This window comes from Melanerpes formicivorus, unplaced genomic scaffold (assembly GCF_026170545.1).
Source record: "Melanerpes formicivorus ecotype bairdi unplaced genomic scaffold, bMelFor1.0.p_v2 SCAF_17, whole genome shotgun sequence".
In the NCBI taxonomy this organism is placed as follows: domain Eukaryota; kingdom Metazoa; phylum Chordata; class Aves; order Piciformes; family Picidae; genus Melanerpes; species Melanerpes formicivorus.
The window spans coordinates 12,839,340-12,859,299 of NW_027142369.1; the positions used below are offsets into that span (position 1 = coordinate 12,839,340).

The 19,960-nt window shown below is 39.2% G+C and overlaps 1 protein-coding gene across 4 annotated transcripts in view; it reads right to left on the reverse strand.

Annotated features, from left to right (window-relative positions):
- Positions 1-312: 312 nt before the first annotated feature.
- The window catches only part of ARID4A (AT-rich interaction domain 4A), a 50,499-nt gene continuing 30,851 nt past the window's right edge, over positions 313-19,960 (reverse strand). Inside the window, exons 12-25 of one of the 4 annotated variants that reach the window (XM_068148990.1) lie at positions 19,747-19,819; positions 17,184-17,278; positions 16,941-17,038; positions 15,234-15,462; positions 11,695-11,939; positions 9,651-9,848; positions 8,397-8,481; positions 7,531-7,663; positions 7,200-7,262; positions 4,932-6,062; positions 4,650-4,754; positions 2,939-3,154; positions 2,571-2,717; positions 313-2,151 (exon numbers count right to left, since the gene is read on the reverse strand). In XM_068148990.1, coding sequence (XP_068005091.1) covers positions 2,048-2,151; positions 2,571-2,717; positions 2,939-3,154; positions 4,650-4,754; positions 4,932-6,062; positions 7,200-7,262; positions 7,531-7,663; positions 8,397-8,481; positions 9,651-9,848; positions 11,695-11,939; positions 15,234-15,462; positions 16,941-17,038; positions 17,184-17,278; positions 19,747-19,819 — 2,922 coding nt within the window. In that variant the 3' untranslated portion in view covers positions 313-2,047. Of the gene's footprint in view, positions 2,152-2,570; positions 2,718-2,938; positions 3,155-4,649; positions 4,755-4,931; positions 6,063-7,199; positions 7,263-7,461; positions 7,664-8,396; positions 8,482-9,650; positions 9,849-11,694; positions 11,940-15,233; positions 15,463-16,940; positions 17,039-17,183; positions 17,279-19,746; positions 19,820-19,960 lie in introns of all 4 variants that reach the window. The other 3 variants (XM_068148988.1, XM_068148991.1, XM_068148989.1) reach the window with 3 other exon arrangements.

Genomic DNA, 19,960 nt, shown 5'->3' on the forward strand with positions numbered 1-19,960 from the left:
TCTGTAGACAGAAGTTAGGTATGTGCAAGAGATGCAATTCATCCTACAGTTTCACAGAGTTTAAAGATCACTTCTGCAAATATTATCCTGGAATACTACAAATATTAGCATGGAAGATAATCTGAGAAAATGTGACCCATGTTATTTCCTTTTGAATGAGTATTGCTTTTTATTCACAGCTATCAGATGAACAGTAGAAGTTAGCTCTGAAAAAAGAGTCTGTACAGTGATTTATGGAGATTAATTTCCCTATTTAGGTAAGTCCAGACATTTACAAGAACAACCACTTAAAAATAAAATATAAAGCCTATGTTTAAAACATGGCCTTTATTAATGCTGTCTTGTGAGCTCCATATTTATCTTACATGGAAATAGTTCTGCTTTGCTTAAGAAAAGACAGAAAAAGTGCATTTACAAGAGTACTTTTTCTTTAATTTTCTGCGAAAATGGAAAGAATTGGAACCACAAGTTGACAAATGCTGCAAAATGAAATTCCCAGAAACATCCATCGTAGTAATGCTACGCCGTCACTAGTGTTTCCTTCTGCCTTTATGCTGTGTGAACCAGAATATCCTGCTATACAGTCTAGAGCATCTAGGTTATTACTCTACAGCATATTAAACACAGAAAAAGAGGCGAAGAGCCCCCTTTCAATGTACAAACATGGATAAAAAAATTGATTTAAAAAAAAAAAATCACTTTTTATACATCATGTATATGCAAACTGCTTTAAATACATGGTCTTGGAGGAGTTATTTACAAACTGTATCCACCCGTGGAACAACCCACGGACAAAGCACACAGAGTTGCTTTACTTTATGGTTGCATCTCAGCTTTGGGAGATAGAAATTCATTCGGCAGTACAGCAAACATAAAGAGCTTGTGACAAAGTATCTCAAGGGCAACCCAATAAATTTTGTTCCTCAAAACAAGAGTACTAGGACTGCCAAAGTTTCCACATAAAGCCGTAGTTTAACCCAGATGCCCGCTTCCAGACTAGGGGTGCGGAGGACGCGTGGACAGACCCATGTGTAGGCTACTGGGTAGCACCTCCTTACGAGCCCATCACTGGTCAGGGGTTTTTAATTGAAAGAGTGAACTAACCTAGAATTTTTATTTTATGTTTTTTTTTTCCAATTTTATTAATATTTTAAAAAATACATAAAAATACAACATCCAATGTCTGAATAAATATATTTAACAAGTTGCAAGATACCTTATTTTACACAAAAATTTCAGCTTTAGAAATCTTGTTAAATAACTTCACTGTTGTTATATATTTCATTTTTCGACTTTTTTTGTAACAAAATAAAAACTCTGAAATTACATAGAAAAAAGACAAAATATTTTTGTCAAGGGATAAGATAGTCCACTGAAAACCTATTCACAATTCCACTGTAAACATTAATAAACATTAAAATATTTGCATAATTGTGTGCTCAAAAATTCTATAAAAAGTGGAAGACTTATTACAACTGTAGTTTTCAGTCAACTACACTTCCTTTCACAATTTATTTTGTCCCATTTACACCTTTAAAACTGGGCACACTGCTGAACACATACTTTGGCAGTTCTGTATAGCAAGTGCTTCCACAAAGAGGAACTACTCACCAAGAGTTACCGTACAGCTTGGTGAAAGTGCAGCAGTTACTCAAGTCTTTTGACAATACTCTGGTGTCTGCTTGGTGCACTTGCTTTTCTAAGATCTCCCTAGAACACCTGAATGCTTCACTGGACATAACTTCTTAAATTTGATAAGTGCCCTTTCTCTGCATTAATTAAAAAAAAACAAAAACAAAAACAAAGACAAACACAATGACAAGCATGTCACATTGTGCCTACAAACCTTCAGTTACCAATGAGCTTAAATTCTCTGAACAGTAAATTAAACCGAAGAAGAGGGTAGGAGGGGAGAACAGGTACAGTCCAGCAGTGGAAGTGTGTACAGAATATACTTGGCAATGTCAAACCAGTTGAGTGCTTTCTGTGGTTGAATTTCAGGATTTATGTCCATGGCAGCAAGTTGCTGGCAAGGCAAAGAAATGTATCACCTGCATTCTACAGCAAGCACGTTTTGAGGAGGAGAAGATGATGATGGACTCATTCCAGTGTCTGATGAAGCAGATGACATGGAAGCTCCTGTATGTGACACTGAATACAAATAACAGCATATCAGCATCGGGTTATCAAAGCACATGTCAGGATGAAGGTTTCCTTATAACTACGTTTTTTTAAAGACCTCAAAGCAGCTGAGTCACAGAAAACTGGTAGGAAAGTTTTTATCAGTTGCTTTCCCTGCTATATTCACACACATTGGAGCAGTAACCTCACCCTTCCTGCACCACAGACCACAGCTGCAGCAGGAGGTCCAAATTTTTCATACACATTTACAAAACAGTGGATGTTTTCACGCCTGTAAAGCTACAAATACTCCATAAATATGCACAAATGAAAACTAGGTAAACGTTAGAATGCTTATTTTTCAAAACAATACTGTCAATTAAACTCTGAATTACGTATTTTCAGGCAAATTAAACCTCTCTGAGGGGAAGTGTAAATCTGAAAGTTACCTTCTCTGTCTTTCTTTTTCAATCGTTTTCTTCTCCTGTCTATGGTCGCTACTTCTGACTTCAAGGACATGTAGTATTTCCGTATTTCCTGTAGTTTCTCTTGTAAGAAGGAGATCCTTTCAGTGCTGCTCATATTGTCTAGTTCATCTGAGAAGAGGGAAGAAAGAAAAAAAAAACTTTATCAAGGTGAATTTGAACAAAAGCAATTCTTGAGAGTACACAAGATGCAGCATGGAATATCACACACTTCCGTCATTTCACCATAAAAGGCCTATACCTAATCTAGAATCCCAAAATCTGTTCTGAAAAAAATGGTGCAAATTTCCTTTCAGATGCCCTATAATCAAATCACTTAAAAATAATCTTACTGAGCTGAAAACTCCATTTGTACACTCTAGGTGAAGCATTCTGGTGGTGGTGTTTCTCTTTGTGTTTATCTTTCTCTCCATCTTTGATGTGAGGTGAAATCACTCTTGCAGGTGATCGAGAAATCTTCTGTGGTTTGGATGCATTTACGTGTTTCACAGGAGTACATTTACTGGAACTGTCTAAGACAGGAAGGTCCTCACTGTCACTGCTTTGTCCTGCAGTAAGAGAAAAGTATTTGGACTTCAAAAAAACAACATTGACATTTAAAAAAAAAGAAAAAAAAAGTAGTTATATTCACACACACACAAAAAAAAAATTAAGAAAAAAAGGTTTCTTCTTGCTCAGAAGATTGCAGACTGCGCACAAGGAAGAGCTATTTCAGATTCAATGTGTAACCTTATCAGGCACAACAAGCACTGAACTCTCAAGAGAGCTGATTGTTAATGCAGGAGAAGTCAAGGGCTGACTGGGCCTCAGTTAAAAAGCAACAGTCATTTTTGTAAAGCAGCAGCAATAAAGAAGTTTATTAAAATAAGCCAAGATAGCTTATCAGTGCTCTGAAAGTCACGTATTTGGGGGTTTTTGTATCAGGCAGACACTAGAATCTCATTCTTAAAGATTAATACTGTATTAATATAGGTAGGTAGCACATGATTGTATTTACCAAATTGCTTTCTACATCTAAGAGAAAGAGTTTTCAACATGACTGAAATCATAAAAGCTTTAACATGTAACAGCAAATTTTAAGCCGACATATGTAAATATTTTAGATTCCCACAACAATTGAAAAGTTTAACACAGGTGTGTAAAAAATGTGAATATTGTATGTCAGAGAAGTAATGCTGCCACAGGGCTTAAATATGCCCCAATCACTAAAAATGAGCTACAAGAACACAAAATTCAATGTTTCTGTAGCAAGTTAAAACAGAGTCACATATTTGAGGTAAAACCCACACATGATTCCATCAGCTGAGAAGTTATTTTTAGCATCAAACATTTTTTCCCTCCATACTTCAAAAATGCGATTTTTCCCATGAGAAACACCTGTCCTAGGACTCGTTTCTCCTCAGAACAAGCTCCCCTATCCCAAATCCATAACCAAACCTTATCGCAATGGAGACTGGAATCAATAAAGACGACCAATATGATCGAGTATTGTTCCTTTACTGTTCCAGTATTGTAGGACTATAGTGCGAGCATAGTGAGTATAGCACAGTAATGCAAAGAAGGAGAAGGGAAAGTGCATATCAAGCGAACTTCTACAGCTTATATAAACTCAGAGAGCCTCGTTAGCATAGCTTCATTGGTTCCCACGAGTGACCACACATTGCACTATTATAGATTATTGGTCCAACTACTAATGACACACGAGGTTGTTGATGCAGGTGCGTGTCCTGTTATTCCAAGATAACTTTCTGTGTTTATAGCTACCAGTGTCCTGCTTTAGTTACATGCTGCAGGCACAGCACTGTTTTGCTACACTGCTAGCCACTTCTGCACTTATGCTGAGCATGGTCTACCACCATGTCAGGCTCTAGGCCTACACTGCCAGATTGCTCACACTGCTCGTCGCTGGCATTGCCACAAAACCTATATATAAAAACCAACATAATGGTAAATATTTAGTAACTACTAATACTAAGAACAGTGGGCCCTTGTACATGCTGATAGGCCAGACAACTTTCTTCCTCTCTCCCTCTGGGAATGTACCTGTTCCATTCTTTTCGGTTTTGGCTGCAGCACTTGTTCGCTTTGGAGTACGCTTCTGTTTTTTAGCCAGTGTTCCACTATTGCTGTCGCTGGGCCTTTTTTGACCTAAATGAAAAAAAAAAGAAATGGTGCCTCAAGCATGTCTTCTGACAACAGGCTGTTTTTATAAGGAACAAGAGAGTTTAAAATCAGAAGTCAGAACAAGCCAGCCATTTCTAGCTAAGCAACTCCAGACTTAAGATGACTTAGAGCAGAGAACAACTGTGTGCAGGCAGCACTCACCTTTCTCCCCGATATCCCTCTCTTGCACAGCTATGCTACAATTGCTTGAGGTCGTACTGGCTTCAAACCCATTAGCAGACTCGCTTTCACACAGACCTTCTTGAGACTCTTCTGCTACACTGTCCACTTCAATAGTCATGTCACTTTCACTCTTGATACTGCGCGACTCATCCTGACTAAGCATAAGCGGTGAGGCCACTGAGAAGCTTGGCTGGACAGCTGCAGGTAAGGCAGATGGATTTGAACTTGAAACATTTGGCTCTGGCTTTTCTGATACTGTGTCTTCACTTCCGCTCTTCTCCTTTTCATCCAAGTCATCTAAGTCTACTTCATGGCACAGCAAAGTTTCAGGACCAATGTGAGGCATTGCATCGTCCTCGTCCTTTAAGGGAACGTTTTCATTTTCCTCAGATGGACGTTCGAAGTTCTCATGCCTTGGCTCTTGACTGTGCTGAACAGATTCTGCCACCAGTGATGGCATTTCTTCATTTTCAGTTCTGAGGGACTCTTCAGCATTCAGCCCTCTACATTCTTCTGCTCCAGTACATTCATTGGTCCTCTCTTCAGATACAATATTTGGCACTTCCATCTCACTCTCTCGTCGATTTCTCTTCTCTGGCGATGCCTGTTCCAAAGTTTTCCTTTTCAAAAGCTTCTTATCTTTTGTAAAAGGTTCTGTTTCACATTCAGTAGTGCTGGAAATGTCTTTACAGTCCAAGGAAGACACATCTAATCTTTCAGGTTCTGTTAGAGATTCATTTGCTACCTCTTCTTGGCTTCCTGGTGAAATCTTTACATTGTCTAGAGAGGCATCTTTTGTCTTGCTCCTTCTCCCTTTTCCTTTAGGTGATTTCTCAGCCTCTCTTTTGATTTCTTCTATTTGTTCCATTTTATTTCCAAAAATCTGAACAATTTGTTCATTTTCTTCAACTTCCAGTTTCAGTGCTTCTAGTGGCTGTACTTCAGTCCTGTCATTTTCTTTTAATGCATGAGGAATCTTTGGGTTTTCTTCATCAAGCTTCTCATCACGTAGTTTTTCGCTTTTTTCCAGTTCTGAAGTTTCTGGAGAAAATTCTTCATTCAAATTCTTTTCAGATGACTCATCTGCTTCACTGTCAGATGAACCAGAATCTAAAAAAATACATAAAAAAAGGGCACAGCACAATTTTATTTATTTATTTTTTAACTGCTACAATTCCCCCCCCCCCCCCACCGTGTGTCATGGTATTCATATCTGTTTACAATAAATTATTCCAAACTTTAAAAATCTGGTATTATTCAACACACTATAGGTGTTATTTTGACTCAAAATGCCTAGGAAACTACAATAGTAGGAATAGCATCATCAGAGTTCAAGTAGCATTTGGACAATGCTCTTAGTCATACAGTTTAATTTCAGGCAGTCCTGTGAGGAGCAGGAGTTGGACTCGATGATACTTATGGGTCCCTTCCAGATTAAAATATTCCGTAATTCTACTGCTAAGATTTTTCAAATAAACCAATATAAACAAAGTACAGCTTATAGTAGCAAAAATAGTTTGGCAACTCCCATGACCTGGTGTCTTCCTACTTGTGGGTATTGCCTCCTCCACCTGACACAACAAAGATTAAAAACAAGACTCCTCCCCTACATGCACAAACAGAAAAAAACCAAACTAAAACCACAAGCAAAAGCCCCACACCAAACAAACAAGCAAACACACACCAACCAAAACCCAAACAAGCAAACAAAACTCCCCCAAAACCTTCCATTCAACAATATGAACATTTCACTGCTGAACTATTGTATGAATCATGCGCCACAGACAAAGCAAGTGTTATTACACAAGGTTATTTTGGAACCTGTACTAAAAGGAGATGCTGATTTTACTTCTGTTCTTGTTCACAGAGATTTAGAAACACCAAAAATATTGTTGCCATTTGTATATAATTTACAACTCTGCTAGATGATGTAGTACTGATGCTGAGGACTTAATTACCACAACAAAGAGTACCATTATACCACTAGATTTGGACTGTTCAAGATTAGGACTGAAAGGTCTTGGCTAAATATGGAACAACTTGCACAGACATTTCCATGCTATAGCTCTTCTGTGAGCAAACTGTGCTCCTCAGCAGTGTCAGCTCAACTGCTTCCTCAATAAAATTCATGGGGAGAAATAAAAAAGAGGTGGTGGGGGAATTAAGGTCAGAAATAAAAAAATCAAACATCTTTTCCAAAAGGTACTGAAAAAACCTCAAAGCGTACACAGGACTGAGATCACTCACCGTTTGATCCTCTATCAGAATCAAACATTCCTGAGCTACGTCTTGTCTGCCTGCGAGGTGTTGCTACAATCAAAATCAAAAGTATTAAATTTTAGCGAGTAAAATCTGCAGCAAAGCTGTGTTCTATTACACTGCTCATACACTGACTGGTTAAGCAGGACTTTAAAGCTGCTGACAGCACTGCGTTCGCTGACGATGCCATATTAATTACATCACTGTTTACATGCAGTTCCATGCCAGAACAGCAGTGCACCAGATGTACCTTCTGTTCCATTTGGTAATGGTGAGGAATCTGACAAGTTGTTCCGTGCACTCCTGGCTCCTGATTTACCTTCGCTATTGGGCGTTTTGGATAAACTGCACGTTGTGTTTGATGGAAGAGTAGATTTCAGAGGCGGTCGCCCACGCTTGGATTTTTGTTTCTCCTCATCCCTCTTCTCATCCTTTTCACTGTCTTCTTTATTCTGAGGAGGAAATGATGAATTTTTATTATTATCTGTGACAGTTTTAGGCTGTGCCTTTAAGAAAGGGACAGTTGCTGGAACACTCTGGCTGAATGTTTTGAAAAACAGAGATATTGTAAACGAATTTCACTGGTAGAATGCAACTTTAAGTTTTAGTTCAGTTTCAGTCTCAGAATCAGTTGTTCTGTCTCTTTTTCAGCCTGTCTGTTTCTGTCTCTCTCTGAGAAACAGCTGCTGGATGGAGTTAACCTCGAACTTACAGATAAGAATAATGCTTGCATATGCTTTGAGCTAGCAGAATTTCCTCCTTAATCATTACCTTTTCTCTCTCTCTAACCCTTTTTGGGAAAAAAAGGAGGTAGAGGGAGAGAGGGGGGTACCGGGGGGGGACCCTCCTGGTAGGAGGAAGGAGTTTTGTTCTTTTGCTGTATATTTCTGTCTATATTGTAAATACTTTATATTGCATTTCATCCTGCTTGTAAATATAGCTTTAATTCACTTCTGCTTCTCTGACTGAGTTAGCCGTGGTTTCTTTGTGTGTGGGGGGAGAACTGAAGTTTCTCTCACCACCACATTATCTTTCACTGTTGATCATCAAACCTTTCTCCCTTTCGCTGGATGCTTCTATTAAAAAACTAGACAGTGGATTGATTGAATAACTTATTTTTTAACAAAAGAACAGTGATAGTCATCAAGTTTTGTGCTATGAGGAACTTATTGAAATAACCATTACTTTTGTTTTTTTCTTCTGTTTTCTCTTTGGTCCTCCTTTTTCCACAGGCCAGATAATCCGATCAGCTTTCACCCATTCATCGTATCTGGAAGTGAGTAACAAAGTACTGTGAGCACTAGATGTAAAAACAGTTGTTTAGCTTAAAAGAGTGAGTTACAGAAAGTATTGATTAAGGAGTAAGAAAGCACAGCATAGATTTACAAAGATATGCAGTTTCTGACATTAGAAAGATAAATCACATTTGTAGCTCTTAAAAATAATCATAGAGTTGGGGAATGGAGGTGCAGACTTCACTGTCTCTCGCCAGAAAAGAGTGGAACTCAAGACTGGGTCAGCTGTAAAGTCGGTCAATAAATGCACATCATATACAGAAGGCAGTTTGCAGCACTCTATGCCTCAGCTGTAAAATACACTTTTTTTCCTTTTAACGCTGCTTTTTATATTATAGCAACAAACGGGATGAGATTTTGAGAAGAACAAATACTGCTAGTGCTTGTCAAGATCTCCAGAGTTATTAATAAAGGGACACATGTAAGTATTTGAGGGATGATTTCACACACAAACTTTATGTTGCCACAAAGAAATCTCTTTGTTTACTTAGAAATGTATGGATTTAACATCTCAAGTTATATGCCAGAAGTGCTCTGTTTTTAAAAATTAATTCTGAGATCATTTTGTCTACATAATCACAATGCCCTTAACGACGTCAAAAAAAGCCATTTCTGCAGCAGTGTTGACTATAAAGCAAGTTTGCCAAGACAGCATTTGGTGATTATTTTTTCCTGTAGTTTGTGCTTGCTTAGCCTTCTCCTGCTCTCTCTACACTCAACAGCCATTTTTTAGAAATCACAGTTAGCATTCCACACAAATTTTGTTTCCAAAATTAAGCCTTATACGCTTAATTGTAGACATCTCCACCATTACCAATGGTTCCCTTAAATAAAGAAGTCTGAGAGTGCTAACACCTGCTGACACAATACGTTACAAGGATGCTCCTGTGAGGACACAGGATCTCTCACATCAAGCGGGATGGAAACATGGAAACATAAAAGTTAAGTGTGTTCTGAGATTTCAGTCCAATAGTGTTGTACTATGAATGAAATCACTACCACTGAAAAGTGTAACAGAGGCAGATCCTGTTACCAAATTGGTAATTCATTTTGGAGCCAAATCACTGTTCACCTTTCTCTCTTTTTATTTGGCAAATAATCTTTTTAACAAAGGAAGACAGGAAAGACAATTTCTGATCCTCACCTTACATTCCAACCGTAGTAATGAACTAAATATAAAATCTCTCCATCATCAATTTCTGTGCTTTTAATACTGGCTTCATAAATTTTTTGAGTCTTTCCACGGCCATATTTTACTTTCACTTTGGTTCCAGTCAGGCAGGGTTCTGCATCCTCCTCATCCTCTTCACCTTCTGATTCTCCTTTGTTCTCAATTTCCTCCCTGCAGCAAGGTGTATTTAAAATGCCCACTAGTTAGTGAAAATCAATACTTTAACATTTAACTAGCATGGCCAAGCTACTACAAAAGAAAAAGGCTGTAAAAATTCTTTTTAAACAACCCCCCCCCCCCCCGAATTTTCTGTACCCTGTACTGCCTCTGAAGCTAGTTTGGACATAGCTTTTTCAATCAGGAACAGGACTTGGGAAGAATAGGGGTAGGTGTCAAAAATATCCAGAAAAGTTATAATATCAACATGATTTAGCGCGTGTAAAACTACCTCAAAGCTTAAAGATTATTTTTAAGTGAGTATTCTGATAAAACACAAGTAAGTTAACTCAGTGTTTGGCTCCTACGTAAGGCAGGGACAAAAAAACTTTAGTTTTTAAAATAGACTTGATTTTGACACACTATTTAAGAATATGTTTTTCTTCTACAGTTTGTTTAATAGGCTACAGCTTACTTACAGTGCATATAAGTCTGAACTGCCATCACTGCGATCCCCTCATAGAGGTAAACATTAGTTGATTTGAAAAAAAAGGTTGATTACAGTGTTTAACCAAGTTGAAAAGCATCTACACAGCTCTCATTAGCTGTATCTGCATCTTACTGTAGCTATATCTAATATTTAAACATTCCACTCAAACGTATTTTCAAGCATTACAATCTAGCCTAATTTTTACCTATACTTCTCTCCTTATTTAAGGATGAATTTAGCATAATAAAAGCTAAAACTGAAAGTTAAATTTAGTATAGTAGAAGTCAAACTACAAAAAAGTCACCAAGCAAGAAAATACTGGGGAAAAAAATGGAATGGCTTTTAATGGAATGTATTTGCTGGCCTTCTGTTTTAAAGAAGCAGAACAAGTGCCATCTGCACCATCTAAAGGAAACTCTTTGATGACTTCATCCCTCCAAGACTTGCTACATGCCCACCCAGTACTTTCATCTGAAGGCATTTCTGCACTACAAGAGTATTTTATTGACTGCAGAGAGACGCTTTCTTTAAAATATCTGCATTTCTCTGACTCCTTTAGAAGAAAATATTATATACAGCTTGATAAAAGTACTGCATGTCAACTTGTATCCAAAACACAGCCATGTGGGAAAAACAAAGTATGAAAGCCAACTTAAGCAAGTAAGACATTGCCCTTGGCCACAGACAAACTTGCTAAAAGGAGGTCTACTCTGGAAATAAATTAGTTGCCTAGTCATAACTTGTTTGTAACCAGGACTGTAACTGCAATTTAACTTGTCAAGCTTAGTTTCTAGATGGTGTTTTCCCTTTGCCCTTCCATTTGTCTCCATCTTCTCCTCTTCAAGCTACCTCTGTGCTTCATTCAAACTCTCTTCTCCTTTGCTTTATTGGCTGATCCCCTTTCTGACTCCCTATATAAAGTAACAAAACAAGCAAGCTGTAGGTTCACCAGCCTTCAGTAAACACGTCAACAAAAGTGCAGGAGAAGAGGGGCTCTCTTTTCTAGTTTTATTTCAACTGCCCAGAACAGTAAGCCCAAGCAGCTTCTCCCTATCTGTACAGCACCTGGTATGCTTACAACCCGGTCTACTTGGTGTTTGTAAATACTAGAGTCATGAAACACCAACACAGCCTTGGCATGACCTTCAAGAAAATGAAAGTGAAAAATGCTGTGTGGTATCTACCAAAAAAAGGTGTTTCCATAAAGTACAGCAGACTCTGCAAGCTAGAAATAAATTTTTTCCTTTCCAGTTTGGCTGTGTGAATTATGCCCCTGGTTTCCACATTTTAGCTGCAAGATCTCCAACCCCTGCTTAGAGAACAGCTCAATCACGACATACACATAAAGAGGTGACACAAGTTAATGTTTACCTCTCCCTTTCTTCCTCTTCATCTGACTCTTTATCAGAATCCTCCTGTTTTTTGATTTTTTTCTCTTTTTGCTTTGGTGTAGTTTTTCTCCCTAGTGGAGTTTCATTTTCTTTCTTTTCTGCATTCTCAGGTGTCTCCTCTACATCTTTGTTTTCTTTGTTACTGTCTTTTAATTTGTCTTGTGTTTTATCCTCTTCACCATCTTTTTTAGCAGGGGCTGCATCACGGGCAAGTCGTCTTCGTCCCTTGAACAGAAATATAAGCAGTTTAATGACTCTTGTCAATTGTCCTCTGCAAAGCCCCTCCAAATCTCAGCAAGAAGTCAAACACACTGTTACTGTACAGAAGAAAGGCTGGAGAAAACACCAAAAATTCCACTATCTTAAAATAAGATAAATATCACAGTATCACCAAGGTTAGAAGAGACTTCAAGGATCATTGAGTCCAACCTGTCACCACATACCTCGTGACTAGACCATGGCACCAAGTGCCACGTCCAATCTCCTCTTGAACACCTCCAGGGATGGTGACTCCACCACCTCCCTGGGCAGCCCATTCCAATGACGAATGACTCTCTCGGAGAAGAACTTTCTTCTCACCTCGAGCCTAAACTTCCCCTGGTGCAGCTTGAGACTGTGTCCTCTTGTTTTGGTGCTGGTTGGCTGGGAGAAGAGGCCAACCCCTTCCTGGCTACAACCACCCTTCGGGTAGTTGTAGAGAGCAATGAGGTCACCCCAAGCCTCCTCTTCTCCAAGCTAAACAATCCCAGCTCCCTCAGCCTCTCCTCATAGGGCTTGTGCTCAAGGCCTCTCACCAGCCTTGCTGCCCTTCTCTGGACACGTTCAAGTGTCTCAATGTCCTTCTTAAACTGAGGGGCCCAGAACTAGACACAGGACTCAAGGTGTGGCCTAACCAATGCAGAGTACAGGGGCACTATGACCTCCCTGCTCCTGCTGGCCACACTATTCCTAATGCAGGCCAGGATGCCATTGGCCCTCTTGGCCACCTGGGCACACTGCTGGCTCATGTTTAGGCAGTTGTCAATCAGCACCCCCAGGTCCCTCTCTGTTGGGGAGCTCTCCAGCCACTCCGACCCCAGCCTGTAGCTCTGCATGGGGTTGCTGTGGCCAAAGTGCAGCACCTGGCACTGGGATTTGTTGAATGCCATCCCACTGGACTCCGCCCATCTGTCCAGTTGGTCAAGGTCCCTCTGCAGAGCCTTTCTACCCTCTAACTGACTAACATCTGCTCCCAACTCTGTGTCATCTGCAAATTTGCTGATGACTGACTCAATCCCCTCATCCAGATAATCAAAGAAGATATTAAAGAGGATGGGGCCCAGCACTGATCCCTAGGGGACGCCACTGGTAACTGGCTGCCAGCTGGATGTGGCACCATTCACCACCACTCTCTGGGCTCGGCCCTCCAGACAGTTCCTAACCCAGCAGAGTGTTGCAGTTCAAGCCACAAGCTGACAGCTTAGCCAGCAGTTTGCTGTGGGGGACGGTGTCAAAGGTCTTGCTGAAGTCCAGGTAGACCGCATCCACCAGGCGGGTCACCTGATCATAGAAGGAGATCAGGTTGGAGAGGCAGGATCTGCCCTTCCTAAATCCATGTTGGCTGGACCTGAGCCCTTGGCCGTCCTTCAGGTGCGCAGTTATTGCCGCCAAGATAATCTGCTCCATAATTTTCCCTGGCACTGAGGTCAGGCTGACAGGCCTGTAGTTTCCGGGTTCATCCATCCGACCCTTCTTGTGGATGGAGATCACACTGGCCAGTTTCCAGTCATCTGGGACCTCACCGGTGAGCCAGGACTGGTGGAAAATGATGGAGAGCGGCTTGGCCAGCTTGAAGCCCTGTTATAGAGGTAAAAAAGGGCAAAACAACACCATTCTGCTTGGTTTGGAATACAGCAAATAAGCTTCTGGTTAACTTCTGGAGGCCTTGAGGACATTTTTAAGATCTGCTGCCCTGACAGAAACAGGCAAAAGTGCCTTGCTCAATCACAGCTATAGCAGTAAACAAAATGAATGCATAGCATGACTGAGAGAAGGCATCTTCCTTAAGCACCCTCAGTCCTGACAGCCACCTGTTGATTTCATGGAGCAGGAAATTGTCATCTTTAGAATAACTGGGAATATCACATATTTCAAAGGTTTTTTAGTAGCCAGAAAATTGTCTGGAACTACCTGCAACTGGTTGTTGGGGAGGTAGTACAGGTTTACCATTTTACTATAATCATTCTCTTGGTAGGGTCATTTGTAAGCAAAACATTTAAAATACATTCTGAATGCAAGATTAATTATCTTGAGACCATCCACAGACAACAGTAATGAAGGCATTATAGTAATGAGAATTAACTGCAGTTAATACTGGTAAATACTTTGGAAAATAATAATTCATAAATAGCTAGTGATTGGATTAATAAAGTAATAGCATTCATAACCAAATAGTATTCAGTTACTAATAAAATTAACACCAACAACCAGTAGGATGACAAAAAAATTATTCCGTTTCTTTATCCTCTCATCAGCTTTCTCCAAAACCAAAAAACATCTGAACGAAACAGCAACAAAGCTGATGTCATGCCAGGAAGTTCATTAAGGCTGACACAGCTTAGAAGACCACTTGCAGTCAGGCAGAAATACAATACATATTACTAATCTAAATTTGTCTTTTCATCTATTAAGTTCAAAGGCCACTTATGTGCTTGAAAAGCTGGTTTGCAAGAAGTATTTTCATAGATTTACATTTTAGTTGAACACAGCCCTTACAACTTGAAAATTTTTAAAAGAATCAATTAATTGTCCTTCAGTAATCGTGCCCCGTTAAGGAACAGAAAATATCCTTGCAACAGAATTAGCAGGAGTTCCTGAGAGTCCTTTTCAAACACCTTAAAAGTATTCTTGTATTCTCCATCAGGTTCAGGACCCAAAAGCTGAGGGGTCTGGTCCTACCTATGTAACTAATAATACAACTCTCACCTCTACAGCATTCAAAGTGAGACAAAATTTAAGTGCTCCTCCCTCTACTTTTGTTTTCTACTTACTGTAAACCTGCAGAGTTTCTTTTAATAAAGGAAGAGATACTGGGATAAACAACTCAAGAGAAATGGGTCTTCCTTTGATTCTTGAAGCTGTGGCAGTCCCTTGATATTCCTCCAGATTCTATGTGCCAGTGGAAATCCTCTCCCACAACCAAGCCTTACCTGCCAAATTCCCCTGATCCAATGATATACAGTTCTTAGTAACTCTCAAGCCATCCCTGAATTAAAACATAGGTGACACCCAACACAGGTTGAGCAAGTCCCACAAACAGTTTAGAATATGAAGAAATAATCAAAACTGATTCCATTCACAGATAGAACAGAATTAACAGTTAACACCAACTCTGCCTTCACAGAACCCTGTCCTAGACTTCTACAAATACACCAACTCAAAAGTACAATTGCTCCACGTGGGAAAACTCATTATGTAAACTGTTCATTATACAAAGGGGTTTTGTTAAACACTAAACAGAAATCAGTTCCAACCACTTACCCTTGGGGATCTCAGTTCTATTTCCTCTTTTTCACTCTCACTGCTGGAATAATTATCTTCTGCTTCTTTTTTAACTTCTGTTGGGGGCATTTTTTGTTCCTCTTTCACACTCTCCTCCATTGGTTCCATGTGTTTCTGTACGTCCTCTACCACTTTTGGTTCATTGTGATGGATGGTCCTAAACTGAATGTTTGCAGAACGGCAGTACTCTTCAAAACCATAAAGATACCTATAGATGCAAAGAAAGTTCCATTTATATTTCATGTTTTCTTTTCTGCTTATTGAAGTGCATAAACCTCATATTCCTACTCACAAAAAGGCAAGAGTAGCTGTAACTTCAGGAAACAAAACAAGAGAACGAGCCCAAATAAATAAAAATACAAAGCCAGAGAGGATTTTGAAGCGAAACAATTGTACACACAAGTCAAATGGTGAGAAAGAATACACACAGGTGCTTCCCACCAATTTAACTTTATTTTCGTGCAATTAACAATTCATGACCATAAAGCCTAGTCTGCAAGTGCGCAGTGACAGCTCCAAACAGCCTGGTGCTAGGGTATGGCCTTATGGCAAGTTACAACAGGGTAACAAACTGCACCAGTTTGTTCGCTGGTATGTGTGCACACTTTAATCCACTTAGAAGTGAGCGAAATATGAACTAGCTTGTTCATCAAAGAATACAAAGAACTCCTACCAGTTACAACATTCTATCACATGTCCATACAACGTAATTATTTCCATTGTAACAGCAATCTACCACATATTTACCAATTATGCTTTTTATGATACTCTTCTCTGTAAAATACAGACCTTAAACAGGGGCCCAGTTCAAATCCCACTGAAGACAGTCTGAATATTTTCATCTTCATCAACATTAACGTGAGTTGAGTCAATAGTCATCCCTATTCAACCAGCCAAATTTCCTTAGGTTCGAGTCAAGAGAACCTCATTCTTCCCTTGCACTCAAAAAGCCCAATTGTTTCTTGTTAAACTTCCAGGAGAATAAATAATAAAAATAATCTTTATTTAGAAAATGAACTTGCAAAGTGTCATTCCTTAAAGGTTTCCATTTCAAAACACACAATTTAAAACCAGGGATCAGAATAAAAAGGTTTATGCATTACTACAGCATTGACTTTCCTGCTCAATACTCTTCACATCCACCACAGCAATGTACACAGTCATGCCCTAAACCCATTTTTCTAATCAGATTCCACAAAGATAACATTTAAATACAGAATCTGAAACATGTACAGCAACATTTTTCAGGAAGTGAAAGAATCTGACATAAAATTCTCCTTGCTGAAGGCAGCACTGACAGACTTCACTAAACATGCAGCTGTGGACAGGGTGTTTTTGTTAATCACTGAAAACTCAAAGCTGAATTTGCCAAAGCTTTTAATACACATTTTGCTCTTGAATTCTGAAACAGTATCATCACATGTAGAAAATGAGTGATTCTTGACAAGAAAATGACTGGAATTATAAGGTATTAGAGCAACAGGAGCTTACGCAGTCCTGAGCCTCCCTCTTTTCCTCAACTGTTTCAATCCTTGGCACTGGAAAAGGCTCAGAACTGCTCATTAGCTATTGAATGTCAACTAGTGCTTCATAAGCAACCAAAAATTGCCCGAATATTTTACATGCTACTGAAATAAAAACCCAGGAATAACAGTATCATCATCATCATGCAACATGAGAACTTACTTTCTATAAGCAGTTTTTACATTGTAGGAAGCAGCCGAGTTCAAAATAGGAATGCCAAGGTCCATATAAATTTGCTTCCATACAGCACCACTCTCAATCTTTGGGAAAGGAAGAAACAAACAAGAAAAGTTTTCAGGTTTTGTTTACTAAGAACATTAAAGAAACCTATCTAACACAGCCACAAGCCATGGCCTTTTAAGAATGAATAAACAATTTTTAGCTGAGGAAACATCCAGCACTTACATTGTCACACCCACCCTGCTGATAAACCAGTCTAAAAAGTTTGAATAGATTAAGGTCCTTGTAGCCCAGAACAGGTGGTTTATTGATAGGAGTACCTGCAGAAAATAAAACCAGAGATAAAAAGTTAGAATAAAGACAGCAACTGCTTCTTCCATTCTGATTACTAATTACATGATGGCTAATGTCTTTCTCCATTTTGAAATTTGTATTTAACAGTTCTAAGATAGGTCACAAGTCAGCAGTTTCTAACCACCAGTTAAGACTTCACCCTCTTTTGAATGCATTCCTAATTTCTAGGTGGTTTATTAGCACGCTAACAGCAGCTGCTTAATAACTGTGATTTCTCAACCTCCTTTTCAGCTCTGTGCAGTAACTCCCATCCAAATGGTTGCATCCTACTGTTCCTCTTTGAGCGGGGGGGGAACAGCCAGGCCTGCAGTAAGCTCTACAGGTCACCTGATGAATGTTGGAATACAGCAATGGGCAAAAAGATTAACTCAAAACACTGTGGTCTGAAAGGCATTAGGAAGAAGCAGAAATGTTGGATTAGAAAGAGATGTGCAGGCAAACGGCCAGAATGTGAAAGAGCACAAAGTCCTAATGGGACACAAGTACTTGTGACAGTTCTGGGAACGTGAAAGAACTCAAATCAGATGAGTGGGAACAATACACAGAACAATAACTAACTGCTAAAGGAGAACCCAAAGTGACTTGGGGCAAGTGGCTGCATACTTTGACAGTATTCCTTCCAACAAGGAAGGATATCAAGCCTCTTCCCTGCTGCTTCTCATCTTCATGCAATTATATTTGGAATCATTAAAATAATTTTAAAGAACTGTGGGGATACTGTCATGATTATGTAAATCAAGACATTCGTACTGAGAGAAGAGAATGTGGAACAGATATGGTGGAAATAGAAATCTTACGGAGAGAAGTAGGCAGGCAGGGCAAAAGACCCAGACCTAAAGAGTCCTGCACATTGCTCAGTCCACATACTAGCTTGAAGAGTAACTTGAAGACTCAATCCAGAAAATCAGTGCACAAATGCATTCTTCTTTTGCCTCTACAAGCCCCTGACATGATCCCTACTTGATATGTAATCTAAAAGTGGTTAAGAAAGGAGTGAGGAAAGAGGAAATTGTAAGAGGGGGAAGAATCTGGCTACTAAAAAGAATGGCAATTGTGGATTAGTCCAGCAGCATAGGGATATTTTTTTCCTACTTGATATAGTCCCCTATTTCCCCAAGGCCTCCAGAAACACTAGATATATACAGGAGGCCTCAAAATTATATTAGATTAACTCCATTACACTTTGCTATAATATACAATCAATTTCTACACCCGTGAATGAAATGCCAAAACCAGGTGGAGTTGGAACTAACATTTATCATTCTGTGGTCTACAACACACCTCATTAACAGGGATGCAAAGCCTCTTTTACAAAGGTAACTTGATTTCTTCCCAATTTTAAAACCCAAGGTAAAAAGAAATGGAGAAATATTCAGATACAGTATGCACTTGACATTTTGCTGTTACTCTGCTTTTTTCAAATTCAAGTACATCAACACTATACTATATCCTGCTACAGAAATATCCTTTAGGTAACTTTTTCCAAGGAAAAAGAAATTAGAAAAAGGAAAACAGGAGCATTTACATTTGCAATTTACCTCCACCAGTGTTATTGCAGAATTGACATGGTGTTTGAATTGAAGCAGCAGGTTCATGAGCAAAATTAGTAAAACAAATACATTTAAAAAAGACAAAACTCTTTCCAGGCTTAAACATGCTTTGAAACAAGGAAGAGTGTGTGTACAGTCAAGGAAGAGAAAACTTTCCAATTTCGAGTCAGTCTCATCACAACTGTAGATGTGAATGGTTTATGCAACGGTTCTCTCAAGTCAGAAGGTATATGCTATATATATTGTGCATGCATTTCCAACGTATAACTTCTGCTAGGACATTAATTGCTCCAGTTTGTTACGGTCTCACCTAATTCTGTAAAGACAGACATCTAAAATTTTCATGTTCTAGCTACAGGACAAAGCAGAATCTTTTAAGTTTTCTCTTCAGGTGATTAGCACTCATACATCTGAGCATGACTATGACAGTTCTGCAAGACTTCAAGATGGCTCTTCTTCCATTCTCTGCTGGTTGAATTTCTCATCATCCATGAACAGCCTCCTCAGGTAACAGCCTGAGATTAACAGCAGCAGAGCTCCCAGCCACGGCTGTCACAACAAGAATTCAACCAAGAGCTTATTTAAAGGGATTGTTAACAGAAAAAAGGTTCTTGTGAAAGCAAAAGAAAGGCAAAACACCTCAGGGAGGATTTAAGTTTCCTTTGTGCACTGTGCTTCAAAGTACTGGAAGCAAACCTGCCACGTGCAAAAATCGGTAAAGGTGTTTTTTCTTTGCATCTGACCAGCTATTAGCTTTTTTCATTGACAGGAGAATACACCTGCAAAAACATCTATTGCATGTCACAGCAATTATTAAAAACCATTTTAAAAAGTGAGAGAGTAAAAACTACTGTTTTTTAAAATTAGTAAGAATTGAGTGTTACCTCTGTCTTCCATAAACTTGTAAAGCTGTTGGAGGAAGTTGTCCCTCTCTTCAGGATCAAGCTCTTCCTCAGGCTGTGAAAATAAATGCAGTCATAATGAAAACACAAAATATGCAAAGTAACATTTCATTTGTGCAAAAGCCTGACAGCAAGAATCAAATTCAAACCACTTTTCATTTGGCCTTGGACCCATGGAATGGTGAAATATGCAGAA